Source organism: Aptenodytes patagonicus, chromosome 6 (assembly GCF_965638725.1).
Source record: "Aptenodytes patagonicus chromosome 6, bAptPat1.pri.cur, whole genome shotgun sequence".
NCBI classification, from domain to species: domain Eukaryota; kingdom Metazoa; phylum Chordata; class Aves; order Sphenisciformes; family Spheniscidae; genus Aptenodytes; species Aptenodytes patagonicus.
Window position 1 is genome coordinate 27,582,780 of NC_134954.1, and position 21,773 is coordinate 27,604,552.

The window sequence follows — 21,773 nt, forward strand, 5'->3', positions numbered from 1 at the left end:
CACATTTTAGCTCCTTTGAGATAATGGAAGTGAAGAAGAGAAAAATTAAATGTGTGTAAGAAGTGTCTATTTGATATTTATCAAAAAGACATTGTGGGTGAAGTGGTACATGCTTTGTAATAAAAGGGTGTTTTTCCTGTGTAAGAGGTATAATCTGTTTAAAACCTGTACATTTCTTTATGTTGTTGATGTTTTCCTGGGCTGAGTGAACACTGCTAAATGTGTGTCTTTTTAAGTAATTGGTCATGGTTTACTGGAAATAAACCATTGCATTGGTCTCAATTGCATTGACTACCAAGTCACCATGGCATAGCATTTTTTTGTGTGTGTATGAATACCAACAGACTTTCATTGCTGCTGCTGGTCTCAAAGTTCTGCCTGATTGTGGCTTCCCCTGCAGGCTAACTGTACGGACATTGTATTCTGTTCTCAGCTGAAATGTGTGAAGGAGTGGAATTTTTTTTTAAACCTCTGGCTTCTACTAATAGCAAATTGCTGTCACTGGTAGGCCAAGGAGAGATGAGGAGCCATAAAGATTTTTTTCCATATTGTGACCATAAGTTGCATTTGTATGTTTTTCTTAATTTTGGTTATCCCTGTGTAGTAATAAGAACAAAAAGTGTTTATTTCAGTGAGAGATTGGGGGCTGCATGGTTGAGGAAGATATGCTGAGAGAAACACTAGTCATTTTTTATTTAGCCAGCTGAAAAAATATTTAAATAGGGAATGAACTGAAAATTCAACGCAAGCAGAAGGAGAAATGCTGAAAATATTAAGCTATGCACATAGTTTTATCAAATGCACAACAAATCATACATTGAACAAATGGGATTTTTTTTTTCTCCAACATTTTATGACAAGTTTAATAATAAACTTAAAGAAGTTAAATCAGTTTGGGAAAGTTGTTCAGATAAAAGTCAATTGCAGTGAAGAGATTTTGGAAGAATGGTGAGGATAGTTGAGGGCTGTTTTTCAGTAGAAGTTCATGAGCTGATACCCTTCCTCTTTCTTTTTTCTTTATATTAGTCATTATCTGTGAAATGAATCATAAAGTCTGGTATTGTCCTGGCAAATACTTCTTTTTGTCTTTGTCCACATTAAGGACTTAAAGCCACAAATCCTCAACCATGCTATGGGGATGGGAAGAAGCCCCTCTCCTGGAGTGCTCCAATTTTTATCTTGGCTACTGGCATCTATGATATACACAAGTGGTGATAGCTTTCTAGGTTTTTGACTTTTCACTATCCTAGGCATCTGTGTGTGTATACATACTAGAAATTACTGTGTAAATGTCATCATATTGTGATATCTTCTGTATATGCTAGTTTCTACTGGCAGACCAGAATAAGCAGATAATAACTTTCTAGGATTCCCTAGCATAGGTACGGTGCCTGTCTGCTGAGGTTTGGACAATGCCCTGGGCTCTTGTATCTTGAAATGTTGTCTTCCTTTCTTTTTGTAGTAACTGTAAGGTTTTTGGTCATCTCTGTGTTAAAGTAATTCTTCATTCAGCATTGTGATGAAGGAGAACTCTCTTTGACACTAAGAACAAAAAGCTTTTGAGACCTATTAAAGAAAACTGATTATTTCTCTGGGCTTTTCTGACAGAAGCGTTCCTTGTGCCTGCAGTTCCTCTCTTGGGCCTGATAGAGTCTGAGACTGTTCATCTGTGCTCCTGGTTGTCTAGTTGTCTGGTTTATTTTGTCTTGCATCCATGTTTAAGGTACTGAGTTCTACTAATGTGAAGGATGGAGCTTCTGTTCTACTCTCTTAGCAGTACAAGTATTAGATTTGCTTTTTTTCCTCAACCTGTCATCAGTGCTAGATTCCTGTGGACAAATGTTTAAAAAAGGAGGTAACAGTATAGAAGCTGTAGCATTTTAGCCAGCTTTCTTGGTATTTAAGTCCAACCCCTTTTTTTTTCTGTAGTAATACAGGCCCAATTCCCTGAATCTATATGAGAATATGATATAAAAATATGACATTTGCTAGCCCAAATATATGTGAAACCACTGTTTTTGGAAGATGGATCCATATTGACTTCAGTGATATAAGAATATAAAATGCTTTCAGATCTTCTATAGCACCTGTACCAGTGGCACAGAATGGGTCTCCCAATTAACTTCCACTTCTTATAAAGAAGGAATTTTTTTTTTTTTTTTTCCCGATTTGAGAGCAATGCTGATAGTTTATAGTAAATACTTCTGAGAAGTTAAAGCATGAGAAACCGACACCTAATTATAATGGTAAATAACTAATTTCTGTAAATTAGGTACTTTGACAAAGATAATTTGTTAAAGATACGGCACATAACGGTGAAAGACTGGAAAAAGCATTGTTTGAGCACTGGTATTTTTGGGGTTTGCACAGGACAGGATAACTTCAGGATGTTGAGCTGGTCATGTTTTAATAGCATTTCCTGTCTTTGTGTCACCAGCTTATTGTTAAAACAGAGGAAGATTCTGTATTTTACCGAATTGCAAAAAATCAGTGAGCAAACAGAATAAAAGAAGCACTCCGTATTGGGGACTGTCCTTTGTGTGAAAGATTCAGATCTAAATATCTTACAATTGACACAGCAAGTCAAACTTCAGTGGTCACTTTTGGCACCACCATCAAAAGGAAGGTTTTGGTGTTGCTCTTCCTCTCCCCACGCTGCTGGCAGAAGTGTTTTTGCAGCAGTGTAGTAAACTGAATCATAAAACTGCTCTGAATTAGCACTGTCCTCCCTCCCCCTTCCAGCCTTGGTTAATTTTAACCTTGAGCTAGTTGAATAAATGCTTGTTTTTGCACAAGGAAGAGGGCACACAGGGGTGTGTGGTTGAGGGAGAATAAGAAACTATGGCATAAGTGAAAGTAAAACTTTTGAATAAATGCAAAGTCATATCTTTAGGGCAATGCCAAAGTTGCTAATTTTAGCTTGAGTGTAAAAGAATAAAACGGATTAAGTAAAAACAGATGCAAAGTCATGAATGAAAAGAGGGCAGAGAGGTAAAACTCGAGCTATGATTATCAAAGAGCCACAGCTACTGGTTTGTATTACAGGAGACGCATTGGTCAGGAGCTGATGTGTGATTTAGTTGTCTCTTGTACGGCTCTCCCCAGCAAATTTCAACTGGGTTGTAGTTGAGACAGAGAACTGTGTTCTTTTATTTTCTTTTTTCCTAGACTAACAGTTTGTCTCATGTATGAGTAACAAGTCACAATCATTAGCTCGTTTGCATTGTGGCATTTCTTGGACAGCTCCGTCTGTATCACGATCATCTTATCCTTTAAGGAAATCTTGTCAGCATCAACCAAGTTCTTATAGCTCAATGTTTTCCATTTCCAAGTCTTTGAAGTGCTTGTTCTATGCTGTTTTGCAAAATCATTAGTGATTTTTTGCTGCGTTTCATATTCTGTTGTTAAAATAGTATTGGAATATCTTGAGCAAAATTCCATAGCTACGAGTTGGACCTTTTGCATCATCATGCATCAGCAGAACGGTAAATAAACTCTTGGGACTCTTGATATTCTCTTGGTTTTGCAAATGAATGAGGTAAATTAATTTTTTGAGAGTTAAAAATTAAATCCAAAGTTGTACTTCATGCTAAGGGAAGACAGTGAGGACACAGAACAACAGTGTGTTTAACTTTCAGTAGGAATTTCAATTTCCCAATAGATTTTTTTATTGTTTAGAAGTTAGGATTTACTGTGGGGTTACTCTGTCTTGACAGCCCTCAAATGCTGGTTTCAGAATGGAGGCTTCTGAAAGCCTTATTCTTATGAGTGAGTCCCTACATCTTTGTTATCTTTCTCACCAACACAGCCATGGGACTTGTGTCAGAATCTCTCCCGGAATAAGTATATTCAATAGTGTTTGGTGTGAACTATCACACTTGTGAACTTGCACTGTGTTTCATACAGGAACATGGCTGTGCAGATTGCAGGCTGTAATTGTTGCATACTGCCGTTGTCTAGGTGGCAGCTCTGTTCTTGCAGAGTTCAACCAGCAGGTAGTTGGTAATGAATGGCAGTGATGGGTGCTGTTCCTTCCCTAGAGTGCTGTTAAAGGTCATTTGGAGAAAGAAAAAAAAAAATCAGGATTTTTTAAATTGTTGATTTCGTGTTTATAAAGCAAAAAACCCAACAAACACAACCTTTGATCATGCTTTGTTGTTAGTGTGTAGGGTGTAATACTTGCTGTTGTGTAGGAAACTGAGACTCACTGGAACGCCATTTTGCCTGATTTTCTTCTGTAACCCAGAGGAGCTTTTTTACTGATGTTGACATGAGGCTTTCTTAATCTTGGCTATTGGCTAGCTCAAGTCTTGGAATTCAGGCATCAAATTTTTCAAGAGGGAAAAAATACTTGATGGGGAGATTATATTTTCAAGTCCTGGTACACATTTGCATGATGTAACTGAAAGAGTGGTGATTGAAAACTAGGCTGATTAGGTCTCTCGGCTTTGCTGCAAACACTGATGTTTTTGTGTTGACCTATTCCTTTGGTTCTCTGTCAGGATAAAAGTGTTTCTTTAGCCTATGATGTCTACTTTATGAAATTACAGGATTTCCTGCTTGTCCGTAATTCCGGTCCATGTCTGTTTTTTAAAGCTCCTTCGTACTGCAGTAAGGAAACAAGTTGTAACAAATTTCTGCTAAATCGGTACTCCATTCTTGAAATTATTACCAGCTTGCTTGGTCTTTGCCACCCTTGGAATTGCAGTGGCAGAAAGAAAGTATATTTTTACTGAGCGGTCACTCCAGGTCACAGCATAGGATATTTGTACAGGCTACAGATGCAATACATTTGGCTCAGCTGAGCCAGCTGAAGCACAGGGCTGGTTTTGTTGCCTCAGGAGTATGAGGCTGCTGCCTGCACTGCTGCCTGCTCGTTCTAGTTGCACTTGGAGCACAAAGCCCTGGAATACAAACGGTGGCGTGTTTTTGTAGGGGTGTGTCTGACCAGAGGAAAGAGAATCTTCTGCTACTGGAACATGCTTATTGAATTACTGTTCTCTGTGAAGAGGTGTGGAAACTAACATGTCAGGTTGTAGAATCATACTAACGATGGAAATTCAGTTCAAAGTAGCTTTGAATATAAAAAGAAAGAAAAAAACCTTTTAAACCAAGCTATCTTTCATTTTATGTATACGTTATGTGCTTCAGGAAAACTACTACACAAATATTCCAGAGATTTTTAACATGCTGGAAATTTTTTATACTCCCACCTATAAAACTGCTGTCTTTCCAATCAGGGAATTCAGAAGGTGCCCAGAAGGCATAAAATAGTTTTTCTGTATCTAGAAGTGTAACAGTATTGAATTTGTACATTATTGGATAGTCTGGTGGTTAAAAGAAAGATCACATTGCAATAAGAAACTGAGACTCTTTCCTTAAAATTTTTCCCTCCCTGTTTGGACATGCGATATATGATCTTAAAACTGCATTTTGTTACTATATAGAGAACTTAGATTACCATGATGGCAAGCTTGAAAATTTTGTGAAAGAGGTTAGGGTTGTTCCACATTTTGGGGGAGACAGAAGAAACGTCCTTTACACGATTTGTGAGTGTGGCTTTGGGGTTTTTTTTAGCCTCACTTTCTGAGGAAATGAAGCTGATGTATTTGCCAAGCCAGCCAGAGACACTTCTCTCTTCCCATACCTTTTTAACACTTTGACAGTTTCAACTAATTTGTCAGGAAGACAGAGGCATTGTATGCGGTTATTTTCCAGTGAATCTTGTGCACATAAGCTGCTGGGTAGAGGGGGAAATGCCCTGTTAATTCCTTGTGGATTAACCCCAGCCGGCAACTAACTAAGCACCACACAGCCGCTCGCTCACTGCCCCCACGGTGGGATGGGGGAGAGAATCAGAAGGGTAAAAGTGAGAAAACTCATCGGTTGAGATAGAGACAGTTTAATAGGTAAAGCAAAAGCCGTGCACACAAGCAGAGCAAAACAAGGAATTCATTCACTCCTTCCCATCGGCAGGCAGGTGTTCAGCCATCTCCAGGAAGCAGGGCTCCATCACGCGTAACAGTGACTTGGGAAGACAAATGCCATCACTCTGAACGTCCCCCCTTTCCTCCTTCTTCCCCCAGCTTTATATGCTGAGCATGATGTCATATGGCATGGAATATCCCTTTGGTGAGTTGGGGGGTCAGCTGTCCCAGCTGTGTCCCCTCCCAACTTCTTGTGCACCCCCAGCCTACTCACTGGTGGGGTGGTGTGAGAAGCAGAGAAGGCCTTGACTCTGTGTAAGCACTGCTCAGCAGTAGCTAAAACATCCCTGTGTTATCAACACTGTTTTCAGCACAAATCCAAAACATAGCCCCATACCAGCTACTATGGAAAAAATTGACTCTATCCCAATCAAAACCAGCACATTCCTACAGTGAAGGGGAAACTGCAGTAGCATATCAGTGCTTATTACACATCAGAAAATCCTCAGGGGTGCACATCCTGAGACCAGAAATCCCAAGAAGTCAAGATCGTTGTGTTTGCTGCTCTCCGAACTACTGGTTTATTTAAAATTGTGGATATTTGGTATGAGCTATTAGCAGGATGACATAATGGGGTGAAAGACTGGTGACGCAGCCAAAAGTGTGCAATAGGTAAGTCTGCTACATGAGCTCATTCTGCCACATGTGAGTTGCAAGAACATTATTTCTGACTGATGTCAGTGCTGAATTGACTCATTGGTCTTTTTTGTCATGTAAAAGGGAGTTTAAAGCAGTGGAAATGTTGTGTTCATAGATGTTGGGGAAACTTGGATTATATGATTACACTCATGTGATTGGCTGTTCTTGTTCTTGTCTGTTCCAGTAATATGTCTGATGCTCTCGCAAATGCAGTATGTGAACGCTGCCAGACTCGATTTGATCCTGCAGAGAGGATTGTGAACAGCAATGGGGAGCTCTATCATGAAAACTGCTTTGTCTGTGCTCAGTGTTTTCGTCAGTTCCCAGATGGACTTTTTTATGAGGTGAGGTCTCGTACTGTATGTAAGAGAAGAGAAATAGCTCCATTAAAATGCAAGGAATTAGGTGAAAATTCTGGCAGAAATACGAATTTCCATCTTTCTTGCCTGTTTAATTTCTTAGCCCTAAACTTTTGTTGCTATTTTTTTGAGGGGCTTCTGACTTAATTTCCTTTTTTTTCTTCTCACTATACATCAGTAACAACAAAAACTGTGTGCTTGCTCTTTGGGTAAGAGGCATTTCAAAAAGAAAATAGAAAATGTTTCTTAATATTTCATTAGGCATAAGTGAGTTTTTGTCTTTATTTTTAGATATTTTGTACCAAAATTTTCCAATTGGGCAACTGAAATTGAGGTTGAAATATTTTTACAGAATACGTGCGAGCACATATTTTGAATAACACATTCTTTTAAACATGATGCATTCTTAATTTGCCGTGAGTGTTAGCCTTGTGTAGGAGGAGTAGTTCTGAATTACATGAATGAAAAAAACTAAAGCAAAAATGAAATTAAAGCCAACTATAGGAAAAGGGCTTTGGACACTTCAAGATTTTTACTGTCTTGTAGCAGCATAGCTATTAATTTAACTGTTAGGCAAATTCACCATGAGGCTGAAGCCATATCTGGATATTTCTTTAAGAAAAGTCCTTAGGAGTTTAAAAATGGGTGAAGGGGGGCTAGAACTGGAAAACTTGACTGACCTTGACTAATTGGTCATTTCAGTGGAAAATCATGCTGAACTATCAAGACGTAAGAGTAGTTCAGTTATTCATGAGGGCTCCTCTCTCTTGTTTTGTTCACAGTTTGAAGGTCGGAAGTACTGTGAGCATGACTTTCAGATGCTGTTTGCTCCTTGCTGCGGGGAATGTGGTAAGATGCAGTGCATGTCAACACCGTGGGGTAACAGCTACAGGGCTGTGCAAACCTCCCACTGTTGCAGTGACATCCAGCCCTGGGCTGGGATTGTTCAGGTCATTTTAAGGAGCAGGAGCTCTGGAGGGAAACAAAGCATGATAGCAGTAGTGATTTGGGATATCTTGGTTGTGGGAATAATTGTTTTTTTTTCCAAAGTTAGACTGTAATAGTTCTTGTGGAATTAAAGTGGAAGGATTATGAAGGGCAATAGACTTTTGATAAGTCTGTTTTCTGCATGCGTCTCAAGGTGTTGCTTTCCTTTTGCAGGTGAGTTCATTATTGGGCGTGTTATTAAGGCAATGAACAATAACTGGCACCCAGAATGTTTCCGCTGTGAGCTCTGCGATGTAGCACTTGCTGACCTGGGTTTCGTGAAGAATGCTGGCAGGTAAGATAGAGCAGGAGCTCTGAAAGTTTTATCAGTATGTTATTGATACAGTAGTGAGATGTTGAGAGTGGTCAGTTAGTCATACAATGAGAGGTAAAGCTTGAAAAGGTACGGAAGAAGTTTAAGGAATAACCTGCTTAGGAGATGGGAAACGGAATGAAGAGCAGTGCTCTTCATCCAATGAAACATGTAGAAAGCAGAAACTCAAATTTTAGTAGCTAGTGGATGGGTTCTGGAAAAGAAAGGGTTTTCAGGCAAAAGGTTGAATAGCAAGTGAGAAGAGGGATTATGTGATCCTGGGCAGGCTGTTTATCAAGTAAGCTGCTGAGCAGGAAATCAAGATAGAGCAAAAGGCCAAGAGGATTACAGCAAAGCCTGTTCAGCACGTGATTCCCCTGGCCTTCAGAAATAATTCATTTTATATACAGAAATATAAAAATGAGTCCTCAAGGTTGATTAATGCATTTAATTAAGAAGTAAGAAATAAAAACGTAAAAGGGAACTTGTACAAAAGCGTATCATGATAAGAAAATAAAACAATGCAGCAGTTAGCAAATAGTGTTGCACAATTCATAGTTAATTTCAGGCTTTCATATGTCTTGAGCAAAGCCTAGTAGTTTCCTGGAGTTTATATTCTTACTAACTAAATGGTGAAGAAGGGAAGGAAAGGATATATACATGTACCCTATCCAGCAGGGAGTCCTCTCAACTCCCTCTTCCATCCTGCATGCAAATTCTGTGCCTTAGTTTTTGGAGTTGGGCATAACCGATTTTCTTTTGACAGCTAAGCTTGTTAGAATGGGCTGTTGTAATAGCACCTAGGGTGTTTTGGGAAAGCAGTCAGGTTTGAAGCAGTTCAAGCAAGATAAAGTATGTTTGATTTCATAATTTGTGGACCAAATGTAAAACAGTAAGGAGCGTATTCCCAAAAGCATAGAAAAGGGGTATGTGTGTGTATGTAGCTGTACCTAAAAAATATAATTCACCTGTCACGTGATTTCCTATAATATTTATCTCCATAGCATAGAAGCAGTCTTCTAGTAAATATTATTGGAAACTCTTGGGTCCTTTTTCCCACTTCTCATTGTACCTGGTCTTCCCTAGTTTGCCTGTCGTTTCCAGACATATTCCACTGGATGCAATTCGTATCAGTGAGGATAGTTAAGATAATCCCTACTTTATCAGTAGTGAAGGAGTAGTCTTGCTAGATAAATCACAAAAAAATAATTGTAAAACACCTCAGAGATAGGAATCTTTTCTGGACAAAGTAGACTTCACTTCTTCATATGCTTACTTTTCTTCACTTTTGCTATTTGGGTTCATATTTTTATGATTCGGTATGTAGTAAAGATGAATGCTATATTCCTAAACAGCCCTTTTCCACCCTTTAGTTTGAGGGTTATCAGGATATCTGATGTTTTGCAGGGAACTACATAAAAGAGGAAGTGTAGTAAATGTTGTCCAACGTCTGTCTGCAGCTTTGAGACAATGGCAGAGGGCAGATAGAAAAGGTAGGGCAGATAGAGAAGGTAGTGTGAAGTTTAGTGCTCATCTCCAGCTCTGAATGCTGAGAAGAAGTAAAAAAATTGTAAGTCCTATCTTAATTCCAGTCCAGGTTGGGTGCATTGCAGCATTTTGGTCTTTTTTTCTTGCCACTATTTAGTACCAATTTTGTGTCTACTATGTATAAACACTTTGAATTTGGAGACTTGAACAAGATGTGCAAGCATGCTGTCTTTTCATCCGGCAGGTCTATCTCAGGAGTGGATCTCTATTGCTGACACAATATAAAATTTTAAAGTAGGCTGTATGCATTGTGCAGAGGAAGAGTCGTTACTGAATGCTTTGGGAATTAAGTTTGGTTTTGTTTTTTAAATGTCCATTTAATAGCCTCTTTGTTTCCTTCCTTATTCCTAAGTGTTCAGCCCTCAGTTTCGCATCTTGGAAATCAGTAGAACTGTACTTCTGTTTGCAGTTTCAGTAAGACAAGAACATGTGATCTCTGTTGTCAGAGGGGTTCTTACTAATTGCAGTCCCATAAAAACAACAGAACTTCCCTCCTTGGGATGAGTTTGACTCTGGGTGGACTATCTCGCTGCATACTTGCGCTCTCAGCTGATTTTGGTGGAATAGAGCGTTCTTAAGTCGAAGCACTGACAGGAGTCATGTTCACAGTTCAGATTTAGCACTTAGTGAGCTTTCATTTGTCTTACCCTCGTATGTTTGAGGTAACATGACAGTCTTTTTAACACAAAACAGATTGCACAAAGCCTCACGGAATTTCTCAGCTACAAAAAAATACATGACTGGGTCAAAGGCACCATTTAGACTCGTGAGGCAGGAAGTGATGCGGTTACTGAGGGCTAGAATACGCTGTGTTTCACAGGAAGTTTTGGTCCCATTGTAATGGAGAATGTAAATGTAGCGATTGACATGATAAGGTACAAAGCAAATCAGAAAGATCATCAGGACCATGATGATCATTTTGATAGCTTTTTCCTTTAGGTGTTTCTCAACTCTGTTCCCACTCTTCAGGCTTTGGATGATTAGTAAGTAGCAAGTCACTGTAGTAACAAATGGGAAGGTGAATGCCACTGCTAAGGACACAAGGGCGTGACGTGATGCCTTTTCTCTGTAGAGCTGCAGGCAGACGGTTGTGTTTTTCATCTCAACTGTCTGCACACTGAGGAGCAGAGGTGCCATTGCAACCCCAACTATAACCCACAGAAAGGCACATGCTAAATGGGCATAAAGGGACCTGCGGAGCTTGATGGACTTCACAGGGTGCACAATGGCTAGGAAACGGTCAACACTGATACACATGAGGAAGTAGATACTGGCATACATGTTGAGGTAAAAAAGGAAGCCAGTGAGTCTGCATGGGATCTCACCAAATGGCCAATGATTACCAGAAAAATGGTACACCAGCCGGGTGGGAAGTACCAGCACAAAGGACAGGTCAGCCACAGCAAGATGCATCAGGAAAATGTTGGCAGGTGTGCCTGACTTTTGGTCCCGGATGAAGAGCCAAAGAGCCAGGGCATTGCCAACAAAAGCCAGGATGAAGTCCATGAAGTAGAAAGTGGCAAAAAGGATGTTCTCGAGGTATGTCTCTTTGCCACATTGCTCTGACGTTTCCAAAGAGAAATTTGATTGATTTGAGCAATTGAAGAGTAGGCTTGAGGGATCTGCTGGGCCATTCATTTTTCACCACGGTTTTGAAGAAAAAAATCCCCCAAAACCTGAAAGAATTGAGACAGTACATTACAAAAGAGCCTGGTTTTGTGAAGAAAAAAAAACCACAAACACAAAAAACCCATCCAAAAAACCACACATGGAAATCAGCGATGTCTCCTGTTTGCTAATCCTGGTATTTAATACAACAGGTCAGTGAGAGTTTAAACCCTTATATTAAAATTCTGAACACCTCCTGCTTGGCTGGGTTTTCCAGATCATTAATTCCTGTTGAAGGAACCACTATAAAGAGCTAGCTAGCTGATTATGAGCTTGTCTCCAACCTGTGCTGAGATCAGTTGAGTAACAGAGTAGTGAAATGCTTATGTGTCTAGTTAATGGAAGAGTAGAAGTGGGTTCTGTATGTCTAGCTAGAAAGTACTTGCTATGTTTAATTTGAAAGCCTGATTCAGGACTGAAGAGCTCATAATGAGTCAGCTTTTCTGAGCACAGGTATCTGTCATAAGGTGACCTAGCTTAGAATATCTGTCTTGTTCCTAGAAGAGATGGAAGACAGGTCAAGTATTGCTGTTATTAGAAAAACCGCAAGGTTCCTGAAAACCTTTGAGAATTGCTTTAGTCTGAAGTCCTGTGTTTAAGGCAAATGCATCTAGTTCCAATATAGGAGGAAACTTTTCAGATGGGTAGCAGCATCTCATTTGAACAGCAAAAAGCACTGAACTGACTCAGAAAAGATTATTAGTAATGCCCATGCTGTCAGTTACTTGTCAGTGTCATCCTTCCCTGCAGCTTTCTTCTTCTCCCAGCATAACTGTCTCTCTTCCTCCCTCAAAAGTTTGAACTCCACTGTAGCTTATGCAGGGCCTTTTCCAAGTAACAGCTTAGTAAAACTGAGCTTAGCTTTGCCAGTCTCTCTGTTGTCTGCAGGGTCCTGAACAGCATCAACAAAAAGTGATAAGATTTTCTGGGCACCTACCCATGGCTTTTTATACATTTCTCATCTGTGGGTATAGGTGGTAGGGAAGTGCAGGCAGTCTGAGTTTCCAGCATTGTCTCTGTTTCGTGGATTCCTCAGAGATGTTACAGTATGTGCAGCAGTACCTCCATTGTGCTCACCATTGCATTTTGTACTGATTGACCATTTCTCCATAATATTCAATACATCTTTAAATACATCAATTTTCCTCTACTGAGATTAAAATTTTAAGATGGTTGCTGACATTGTTAGTCAAAATTTTTAGTCTCGGGCAGAAGCTATGCGATATGCTGAAATCTTATATCATTAGACAGTTGATCCAAGGCATTATGCAATGCATCCGGCTTCCCAACAGAACTGATTATTCAGATGTCTAAAAATATTGGTGGCTAATGAAGAAACTGAAATGGGATTAAGAACAGACCAATATATTGGAAAATGTAAACAAAATTCCAAGGTAATTACCATCTTTTGTTTGGCTGCTGTCACTTTCAGCTGGACAGAAAACTACAATAGCTAGCGATTAATATGCTGGACTACTTCTGTTTAGTTCACAGTTGAAGAGACAAAAGTCAACAGAAGGAAGACTGAATGAAATTCAGAAACTGAAATTGCTTCATATGGCCACAGAGGGGCCTTCTTACTCTGTGCGTTGCCTAGATTCCCTGCATATTTATGGCACAAAAAAGACTCTAGGTTTGAGTGTATGGGTACTTGTTGTCTACTGCCAGCTGCATGCTTCTTTGTAGTCCTAGAGATGGCAACAAATTATTATCTTGGAATTACTAGAAGTGCATGTGCAAGGAAGACTGTACAGCCCTTTTTTCCAAGGGACATTTTATCTATTAAAATACATGTGAAATCTTGTTTTCATGTACAAAAGGAGAATTCCCTGTTGCAGTTTTCGTGTGAATTCCCTGGATCTGCAGAGGAGCCCGCAGTTTTTGTTTCTAGTGTTTATTTGTCCCTTACAAAGTAAAACCTGCAAGTATTTTTGAACACAAGATTTTGAAGTTTGTATGCGATAGTAATGTTGAATGCTCAAATACTTATCCTCCCTGGATGGAATTAGTTTAAATACGTATTTTTCTATTGCATACCAAAGGAGAAATATGATGAGACCATGCCTTTTTACTGGCTGTTAATTTACAATGGTACCTATTACCTGATGTTCTGGCTATGTAGCCTTTTTTTGTGTCAGGCACTTTGTTTAAATATGCTTTCCATATGCAAAAAATGTCATCAGGTGATCTTTATATACACACCTGTCAGTGATCGGGTGGTCTGATGGCTAAGTATTACTCTATACCTGGTTGTGACACCACTGAGAAAGCAGTAAATGCTGGCTTGGACTAGCTGAAAAGGCAGAAGCAAGGGTTGTCTAATGGAACAGACAGGGATGTCTCTTGTCTTAATGATAATGATTTAAATGAGTTCAGGAAGTGAAGCAGTAAGCAGACTTTTTCCCTGTTTACAAGCTAAATACTAGGGGTTTAGCAGCATGATACGTTGAAATGATTCTATGTGAGCTGATTCATAAGGAGGATCTTTGGGATTCGGATACAGCTGAGTGTCAGTGCCAGACTTGGAACAGCCAAGATTTAAAAGTTGAGAGTTTTGTCCTCACTGATGGCAGCGTTGAGTCTGCTGTTGATTTCTATCTGGACATGCTTTCACTGCAAAATACTGTGGGGTGGAGTAGAAAGGAGAATGTCAGAGCTATCTAGAAGCCCAGTATGTCAGTGTCAGGAAGGGAGAGGCTTAGAACTGATGATAAAATTGAAATAGATTCAGTCTTTTCAAATGAGTGCCTTCATAGAAGAGCTGCGGTTACCTAATTTACTTTTTAGAGCAAGGTGAAGGGAGGTATTTTTCATTGCCTGGTCAGAAATCACAGAAAAGGGAAGTGGACCTCTTTCTAATTTTGCTTAGGTTTTAAATTAGAAGGGAATTTTAATCAAGTTTTTTATTTTCTTTTACAATTCTGTTTGTTAATGTGAAAATTGTGGTGTAGCACTTGAGTAGGTTAGGAGAAAATCTGATGTCACTAGAATTAATTGTTGAGCTTATTTTTAGAATTGATATGTTTCCATCAAAATGCTACAACTTTACAAGAGTAATAGTTCTTTGACAGTGTGTTCTGTAGACAGTGTGGAAAGCCTTTTGCTGTTATTTACAGTTCCACTTTTATTTTGCCTGTTTTTATCAATTTAAAATAAATGTGTTTAGTTTTTAGTTTTTTCTTTCTTTTTCGTTTGTTATGCTTACAAAAAAGCACTCGAAGTCCTAGAAAGTTTGTGGTACTAGTCTGTATGAATCCTAAGAGCAAACTAGAAACCTTCCCAAATGACCTAGAATGTGTAGTTTGTCTTAAGCTATATGGTGCAAGAGGCTTTGACTGCACAAACAGTAAACTCCTTTAGGAGTCTGGCTCATTGTCCAATAATTTCCGCTTGGATTGCACTCTTGGTGTTGTGCGAATATTTAGTGATTTACATATTGCTAAACAGAGCACTATTCTGGAATGAGCCATTATCCCAGGCCTCCCAGGGCTGAGCTGTAATGGGGATGTCATTGCTCATTTGAAATGCATGCACTGACTATATTTTATGCCTTGTTTCTCTTCTGCTCAGAAACAAGTAAGATAACAATCCACAAGGCTGTCAGTATAGACACAACCTGATTACTCTTTCAGCAGATGCTCTATCTATCATTAATGAAACAATTAATAAGCAGAAGAAATATTTAGCTCATTGTAATTAGTTACCTGGCTAATTTGGAGCTTTTGTTATAATGCCCACTGCAGATAAATTTGAACCGTATGTTAGGGTTTGTAGTGGATATCAGAAGTTCCTGTTCTTGCTCTCAGCTAGAGCAGTTTCTGATTTGGGATTATGCTAGTTTGTGGGGTTTTATGATTATGGTTGTAGTGTCTTGTCAAATGGGAGTGTCTCCTATCTTTCACTGAAAGTACTTGTCATTAGAAATAGTCCACTTCTGACTGAAATTATTCTCCTCAAAATCGCTCCCTGCTGAGCCTCCCACCCTTCAGCTGAAATACTTGTTTCTTGTGAGCATCAAAGCAGTGCCAGAGCGCACTGGACATACCATACAACTGCCAGTTTTCCTGGCACAAATGGATGTACATTAGGTACAGAAGTTTGCAAACTTTTATATTTTGGAGGAGTGATGTGAAGAAGAGTGAGGAAATTATTCTTTGAAATTCAAAAAATGCTGTCTGTCCCTAGTTTCAAACATTTCCATTATATTCATCTGCCTGTGTGTGTGTGTCTTTCCACCTCACTGACACCAGCTAAAACTAATGCCATTAGGAAAGCTCCTTCATTATTCTGCTAATAGAAGTTTGTCTCTTACCTCTTTACAGTGCAGTCCTATGGGTGGAGTATAGGGTCCTTTTGGTGAAAATCTCAAGGAACTCCTTCTGATGACAGCAAACCAAATAGAAGCAGCAACAGTGAAAACAACAAGATGATCCAAAAAGAGCACACAGTGGCAGAGTTCCTGAGGGTGGAGAGGGCAGCCCCTCTATATAGTGTCCTTCTAGCTCTGATAGCACATTATCAGCTCAGTCACACAACAGAGCAGGGGAGAGGACACCCCAGCACTGAAGAGCAGTCTTCATCCCAGCTGAGCTCTTGGCACTGGGGTTGCTGCTGCTGTTATAGATATGAATATACTGTATGAATATTCCAGTGTTCATGGTGCTTACTGAAGGCTGCTACTGAACTCCCAGCCGTGAACACAGACTTCTTGGAGTCCCCTGATTATTTTAGGAGGGTGGAGAGAAGCATTGTTTGGGGAAAGTCTGGTATTAATAGACACAACAGGACATTTCAGAATGGGATAATTCCATAATGGTGGGAGTGGGGAGGGGGAGAGGGAGAGGGGCGGCTGCTATGGTAACAGCTTAGCCTGTCCAACACTTCCCTTTGCTTGCAATAGAGGAGGGTCTATGGGACGGCAGAGAGGTTTTGTGAGTGGGGAGGGGTTGATAATGGTTTATCAGTCCAAATGGCTGAAGGCATCTTATTCAGCTGAATGAGAGGGGTCTCTTTCAGGACACTTGCTTCAGGGTCCCTATGTCCTGCCCCGTATAATTACTCTGCATTTGACAGTGCCGAATAAAATTGATGCCTTTATGCTGAGATGAGCACAGCTGCATGTTTCTTTATAATGGGGTGCTGTCTGCTTTTTCTGGACTCCGTCTGGGCAGACAGTAGTTCCAGCCCTGGAGAGAGACACTTGCTGACAGGAGGACTCAGATTTGGAGAGAATAATAATGGTACTTAGCACTTAGACAGGCGCCTGCCAGCTGAGGGTCATAAATGTTTGAGGTCTCACAACATCATCTGTGTTGTATTCTTATCCCCATTTTACAGATCTAAGGGTAAGTGATTCATCACAGCAGAATTTTGGAAGGGGCCCTGCAAAGAACCCACTACTTTAGCCATAAATCTACCCTTTCCATTTGAACTTTTCCTTTTGTCCGGTGTCTTTTGAGAATGACCTGTAAATCTCAGCGAGTGTTTCACATAGTGATATAGTGAAAGGAATTATGCAGGCTGTTTTGTGACAAAGAAACCCACAGAAGTCATTCCTCTGTCATTCTTGTTTTATCATAAATTCTTCCCAGCCTGCAGCATTGCAGCTAGAGGGGTAGGTAATAGGCAAGTAAACTGAACAGCTCCTCCTCAGAGTGCCTAAATATTGGGATAAAACTGGTGGATTTCATCAGCCTTTACAGAAGTTTTTTATGCCTTTGCCCAGGCTTTTCTACCAGAAATTTGGCTTATCTACCTGTTCAGGACTGTACTTGTAATATGTTCTAGAACAGTTACATGTATCACATAAAATTGCAAAATTGCACAGTTCTTTATTTTCTTTAACTTAAGAGTGAAAGGAATTTGTAGGCAGAAGAGCTAGTATTCAATGGTCTCTTGTTTGTCTTAGCTATTGAAGACTAAGGAATCCAGCCATGGTAAAGGCATTCGAGCAATGTGCTTTGGTTTAATATTTTTTTATTCTCTCTTCTCAACTCCCTCCCAGTGCTGTAATGCCTCTGTTATTGCTGGATCCCATAGTTAGTAATAGAGAGAGGGTGTTGCCACCTTTCCTTGTCCACCTCTCAAAAAGGATCTAGAAGAACAGGAAAGGATACCTAGAAGAATGACAGGGTGATATCCCTGATGGGATATAAATCAGTGAATGTTGGAGGAGTATTCTAAGGAAATACGACTCTGTGACTTCTCTATCCACATATTCTTTTCTGTGCAACTGGTGTGAAAGACAGGATACTAAACTAAATGATGTTTAGTCAGACCTTGGAAGACACTTCTTCTGTTACATAAAGTACATCCTACAGCATGCACTGTACATTGATTTAAGAGAAAGAAATTCTTAATCTTTTCTTTTCTTTACTTTGTTCAACCAGGCATCTGTGCAGGCCATGCCATAACCGTGAAAAAGCTAAGGGTCTGGGCAAGTACATCTGTCAGAAGTGCCACTTGATAATTGATGAGCAGCCTCTTATGTTTAAGAATGATTCCTACCATCCGGATCACTTCAACTGCACCCACTGTGGGTATGTTCTCATATTCTAAACTCTGACAAAAAAGGAGAGAGACAAACAGTACAGTCAGCAGTGCAGTCCTTTCCAAGGCCTAAACTTTGCTGCCTTCACATTGTTGAACAAACAGAAATTGTGTGAGGAGAAATCGAAAGAAATTTGGAAAGCCTACAGGAACTTTAGTTTTATTTTACCATTCAATGTTCTTTTATCCTAAACTTGAATGACACTATTTTATACTGAAAATGAAAATAGTTCCTTGGTATGCACTCACCTGAAAGGCTGCGTGCAGATTACAATAATAGTGTTGTCCAAAGATAGCTGTTGCCAGGCTATTCAAAATAGTTTCACTTTGCATTCCTGGATAGAAAAAAAAGATTTCTTGGTGACTTGTTTCAGTCTTCTGGCACAGTCCATTACCGTGCTGATACCTGTCTGACCTGAATTACTTACCATGAAGGCAGTATAATTGGAGCACAGTACTGCCCTAGAATGGGTAACAGTGCTGAAGAATAAAGTAAATGGCTCAGTGCTGAGCACTACAAGGATGGTCCTTGTACCTGAGCTATCCCATTCAAAGATAGCTTGAGTCTTTGGATGACACTGTATTGTTCCATGTAAGTGCACCTCATATTTCTGCTAGAGTATCTAGCCGAAGACATGATATTCCACATATGTTCTCTTGTCTGGCAAACTGAGAAAGCAGTTTTAGAAAAATGAGTTGACAATAACTGTATTTCACTAGCTTAATTTAATGACTCTGCATTTGTAGCATGAATGTTGCCAAAGTATGTTAACTTTCAAGTTTAGTCTTCCAAAACTTCGTCTCAGGCATTAAAGGCCTTTACTTGGTGTTCTTGCTTCAGGGACATGTTTGTGTTTTCAGGAAGGAACTGACTGCTGAGGCCCGGGAACTGAAGGGAGAACTGTATTGTCTGCCCTGCCACGACAAGATGGGAATCCCCATCTGTGGAGCCTGCCGCAGGCCCATTGAGGGACGAGTGGTCAACGCTCTGGGAAAGCAATGGCATGTTGAGGTCAGGCCTCTCTGAATCTGAAACTTCAGGAGCCATTTTGGAAGAGGACTAGTGCTAGTTGGAAGCTGTAGACATTTACGTGATCTGTAATATATGATTTCGGACAAAAAACAATTGCTTATGTTTCAGATTGTCTTCACCTTCTGTGAGTGAATGAGTACAGCAGGGTCATCAGGGTTGCCTAAGCAAGCTATGCTTTCACAACAGTGATAACCTTAATTTTAAAATGCCTGAGTTGCATTGTAAAGATTCTTGCAGAATAGGGTTCACTGAACAGCATTTACTTACTAATAAATGTACATATTTACCATGATGTACTTAGATAGATACTCTCCAACCGCAGTTGACAGGTTCATAACAGTGTTAGAATTTGTAATGTAGGCAGAGCCAGTGCAATTCTTGCTTTTTAAGCCTTTTCAGCTCATTGTTTCTCTAACTTTCAGCTGAGTCGTCACAGCTTGCTCTGAAGATTTTTTAGTGATTTATGTTTTTAGTGATTTAAGCCTCGTAGGGCTTGAACTGAGAGAGATGCTGCTGCTCATTGAAGTGCATTCATACCAACCATGTTTTATGTTCCTGTTTCTCTTCTCTGAAACAAGCAAGATAATAGTGCACAAGTCTATCAGTATAGACACAAGATGATTGCCCTTTCAGCAGGTCTTCTACCTATCTTTAATACCATTCTTAATTACTATAGTAGACTAAATATTTCCTCTTTTACTTCCATGAAGATTTTCCTGTCTGAGTTTCATTAAAGCATTAAGGGGTAACAGTTTTAAACTGAAAGAGGATAGATTTAGATGAGATATTAGGAAGAAATTCTTTACTGTGAGAGTGGTGAGACACTGGAACAGGTTGCCCAGAGAGGTGGTGGATGCCCCTCCCTGGAAGTGTTCAAGGCCAGGTTGGACGGGGCTTTGAGCAACCTGGTCCAGTGGAAGGTGTCCCTGCCCATGGCAGTGGGGATGGAACTAGATGATCTTTAAGGCTCCTTCCAACCCAAACCATTCTGTGATTCTATGCTTAAGTGTCTCATATTGAGCCATGATTTGTAGCCATGCAAGTTTTTCCCTGGTGATGGAAAAGTCGCTTTGCCTGCCACTGAATGTCTTTTTTTCTTTTACAGCATTTTGTTTGTGCCAAATGTGAGAAGCCATTCTTGGGGCACCGACACTATGAGAAAAAAGGACTGGCTTATTGTGAAACTCACTATAACCAGGTAAATTCTGCCTTCTATACTGTAGGTACTTGCTCTGACTGGCAAATGCTTTTTTGCATTTTACATATGCAAAGCTATGCAGATTTTGCATAACATGAATTTGTAGAGGCAATGCAATATTAAGAAATTAGTGAGATTTAACAGAAAAAATAGTTTTCCTTGGTAGATGTGAAAAGTGATGCTGAGAACAGAATAGAATGCCTTGGGGATATTGATTTTCCTTTGTGCCATGGACAGAAAAAAACACTGACCATGGGTTGTGATTTAAAATCCATGTAATTCTACTCCAAAACTATTTGTGTGGACTTCTTTGATAATTACTTGCTTCCATGGCCCTAAGATAAATGTTGAGCTGTCTAAAGCATAAGAAAAGTATGTTTCAAAAGCCAATCAAAACCTGTTTTTTCTGTATGACTCTACTGAACAGCTGTGAGTTTGGTATTTTCTTCTGTCAGATAAATTAGTCTGTTTCTCTCATAAGAGATGTTACTGTTTTGAGAGTAGCTCTAGGTTTTATTTTGATGTTTATAGTTAAGCATCAGGAGATGTTTGTGTACAGTAAGCATCACACTCTACCAATCCTCTTTTCTCCAAATTGCCACATGTATAGGACTTTAAGATCACATAACAGTGGTAGAGTGTGAGGCATCAACAAAAAAGGTTTTGTAGTATTTAGTGGTATGAGATCCAAAGGAACATAGACTATTTGGCAAGTGTATGAGAAGTTATTCAGAAGATTTAAATTGGTATATTTGGGGGCTACTGCAATGTCTGGGAATTCTTTGATTGTTAGGATTTAAAGTTGACACCAGCTGTGTAATTTGGGGAGCATGAGTAGTCAGTAACATGAGTTCCTGTTCTTATTTCTTTTGCTGTGCAGCTCTTTGGAGATGTTTGCTACAACTGCAGCCACGTGATAGAGGGAGATGGTAAGATTTGTTCTCTCCTTGTTTTGGGTTGCTGTCCTTGTTCCATTTGTTAGTGCAGCTGTTGCAGTCCCACAGTTGCAAGGCACCAGTGTTTCTTTTCACATCTGGCCTCATTTGAATTTGGATACAAATCTGAATTCAAATAATCCGGCAGTTTCCTCTTATTTCGTGCTTTTGCTTTTGCAGTGGTATCAGCTCTTAACAAGGCCTGGTGTGTGAATTGCTTCTCCTGCTCCACCTGCAACATCAAGCTTACACTGAAGTAAGTCAGTGTTTATATTTCGGACCATAGGAGACATTTGCCCCTAAGGCAGGGTATCAGCTTGGGGGAGCCATGAGCCAGTGCCTCTCTTGAGGGGCAATATACCTTTTCTCTGTGGGAGCAGGTGCTTATAATTCCACTGATTTCAGAACTAAAAGGGAGCTGGGACTCAGCATCCTCTCTAATCTATTTTTCTTCATTAATCTATTCTGTAAGAAGATTGGGTAAGAGGAGAACTCATTCAGCAGTACAGAGGGAAGGCTGTAAACTTTGAGTAACTGCCTGTCCTGAAATACCTGCA

General features: G+C 39.8%; 2 protein-coding genes across 5 annotated transcripts in view; one reads left to right on the forward strand and one right to left on the reverse strand.

Moving 5' to 3' along the window:
* LIMS2 (LIM zinc finger domain containing 2) overlaps positions 1 to 21,773 on the forward strand; it is a 34,986-nt gene that overhangs the window by 8,674 nt on the left and 4,539 nt on the right. For all 4 annotated transcript variants that reach the window (XM_076341661.1, XM_076341659.1, XM_076341660.1 and 1 more), the window contains 8 exons: positions 6,811 to 6,970; positions 7,768 to 7,834; positions 8,147 to 8,267; positions 17,891 to 18,040; positions 18,912 to 19,062; positions 20,189 to 20,281; positions 21,162 to 21,210; positions 21,397 to 21,472. In XM_076341661.1, coding sequence (XP_076197776.1) covers positions 6,815 to 6,970; positions 7,768 to 7,834; positions 8,147 to 8,267; positions 17,891 to 18,040; positions 18,912 to 19,062; positions 20,189 to 20,281; positions 21,162 to 21,210; positions 21,397 to 21,472 — 863 coding nt within the window. In that variant the 5' untranslated portion in view covers positions 6,811 to 6,814. The remainder of the gene's footprint in view (positions 1 to 6,810; positions 6,971 to 7,767; positions 7,835 to 8,146; positions 8,268 to 17,890; positions 18,041 to 18,911; positions 19,063 to 20,188; positions 20,282 to 21,161; positions 21,211 to 21,396; positions 21,473 to 21,773) is intronic.
* Positions 8,723 to 16,111, reverse strand: GPR17 (G protein-coupled receptor 17). The gene is made up of 2 exons (XM_076341648.1): positions 15,814 to 16,111; positions 8,723 to 11,509 (listed from the first exon to the last, which is right to left on the reverse strand). The coding sequence occupies exon 2, from the start codon at positions 11,469 to 11,471 to the stop codon at positions 10,437 to 10,439; it is 1,035 nt and encodes a 344-aa protein (XP_076197763.1). The 5' UTR covers positions 11,472 to 11,509; positions 15,814 to 16,111; the 3' UTR covers positions 8,723 to 10,436.

Coding starts and splice junctions, on each gene's coding strand:
- GPR17 (XM_076341648.1), bottom strand. CDS start 11,471: ATGAATGGCCCAGCAGATCCCTCAAGCCTACTCTTCAATTGCTCAAAT.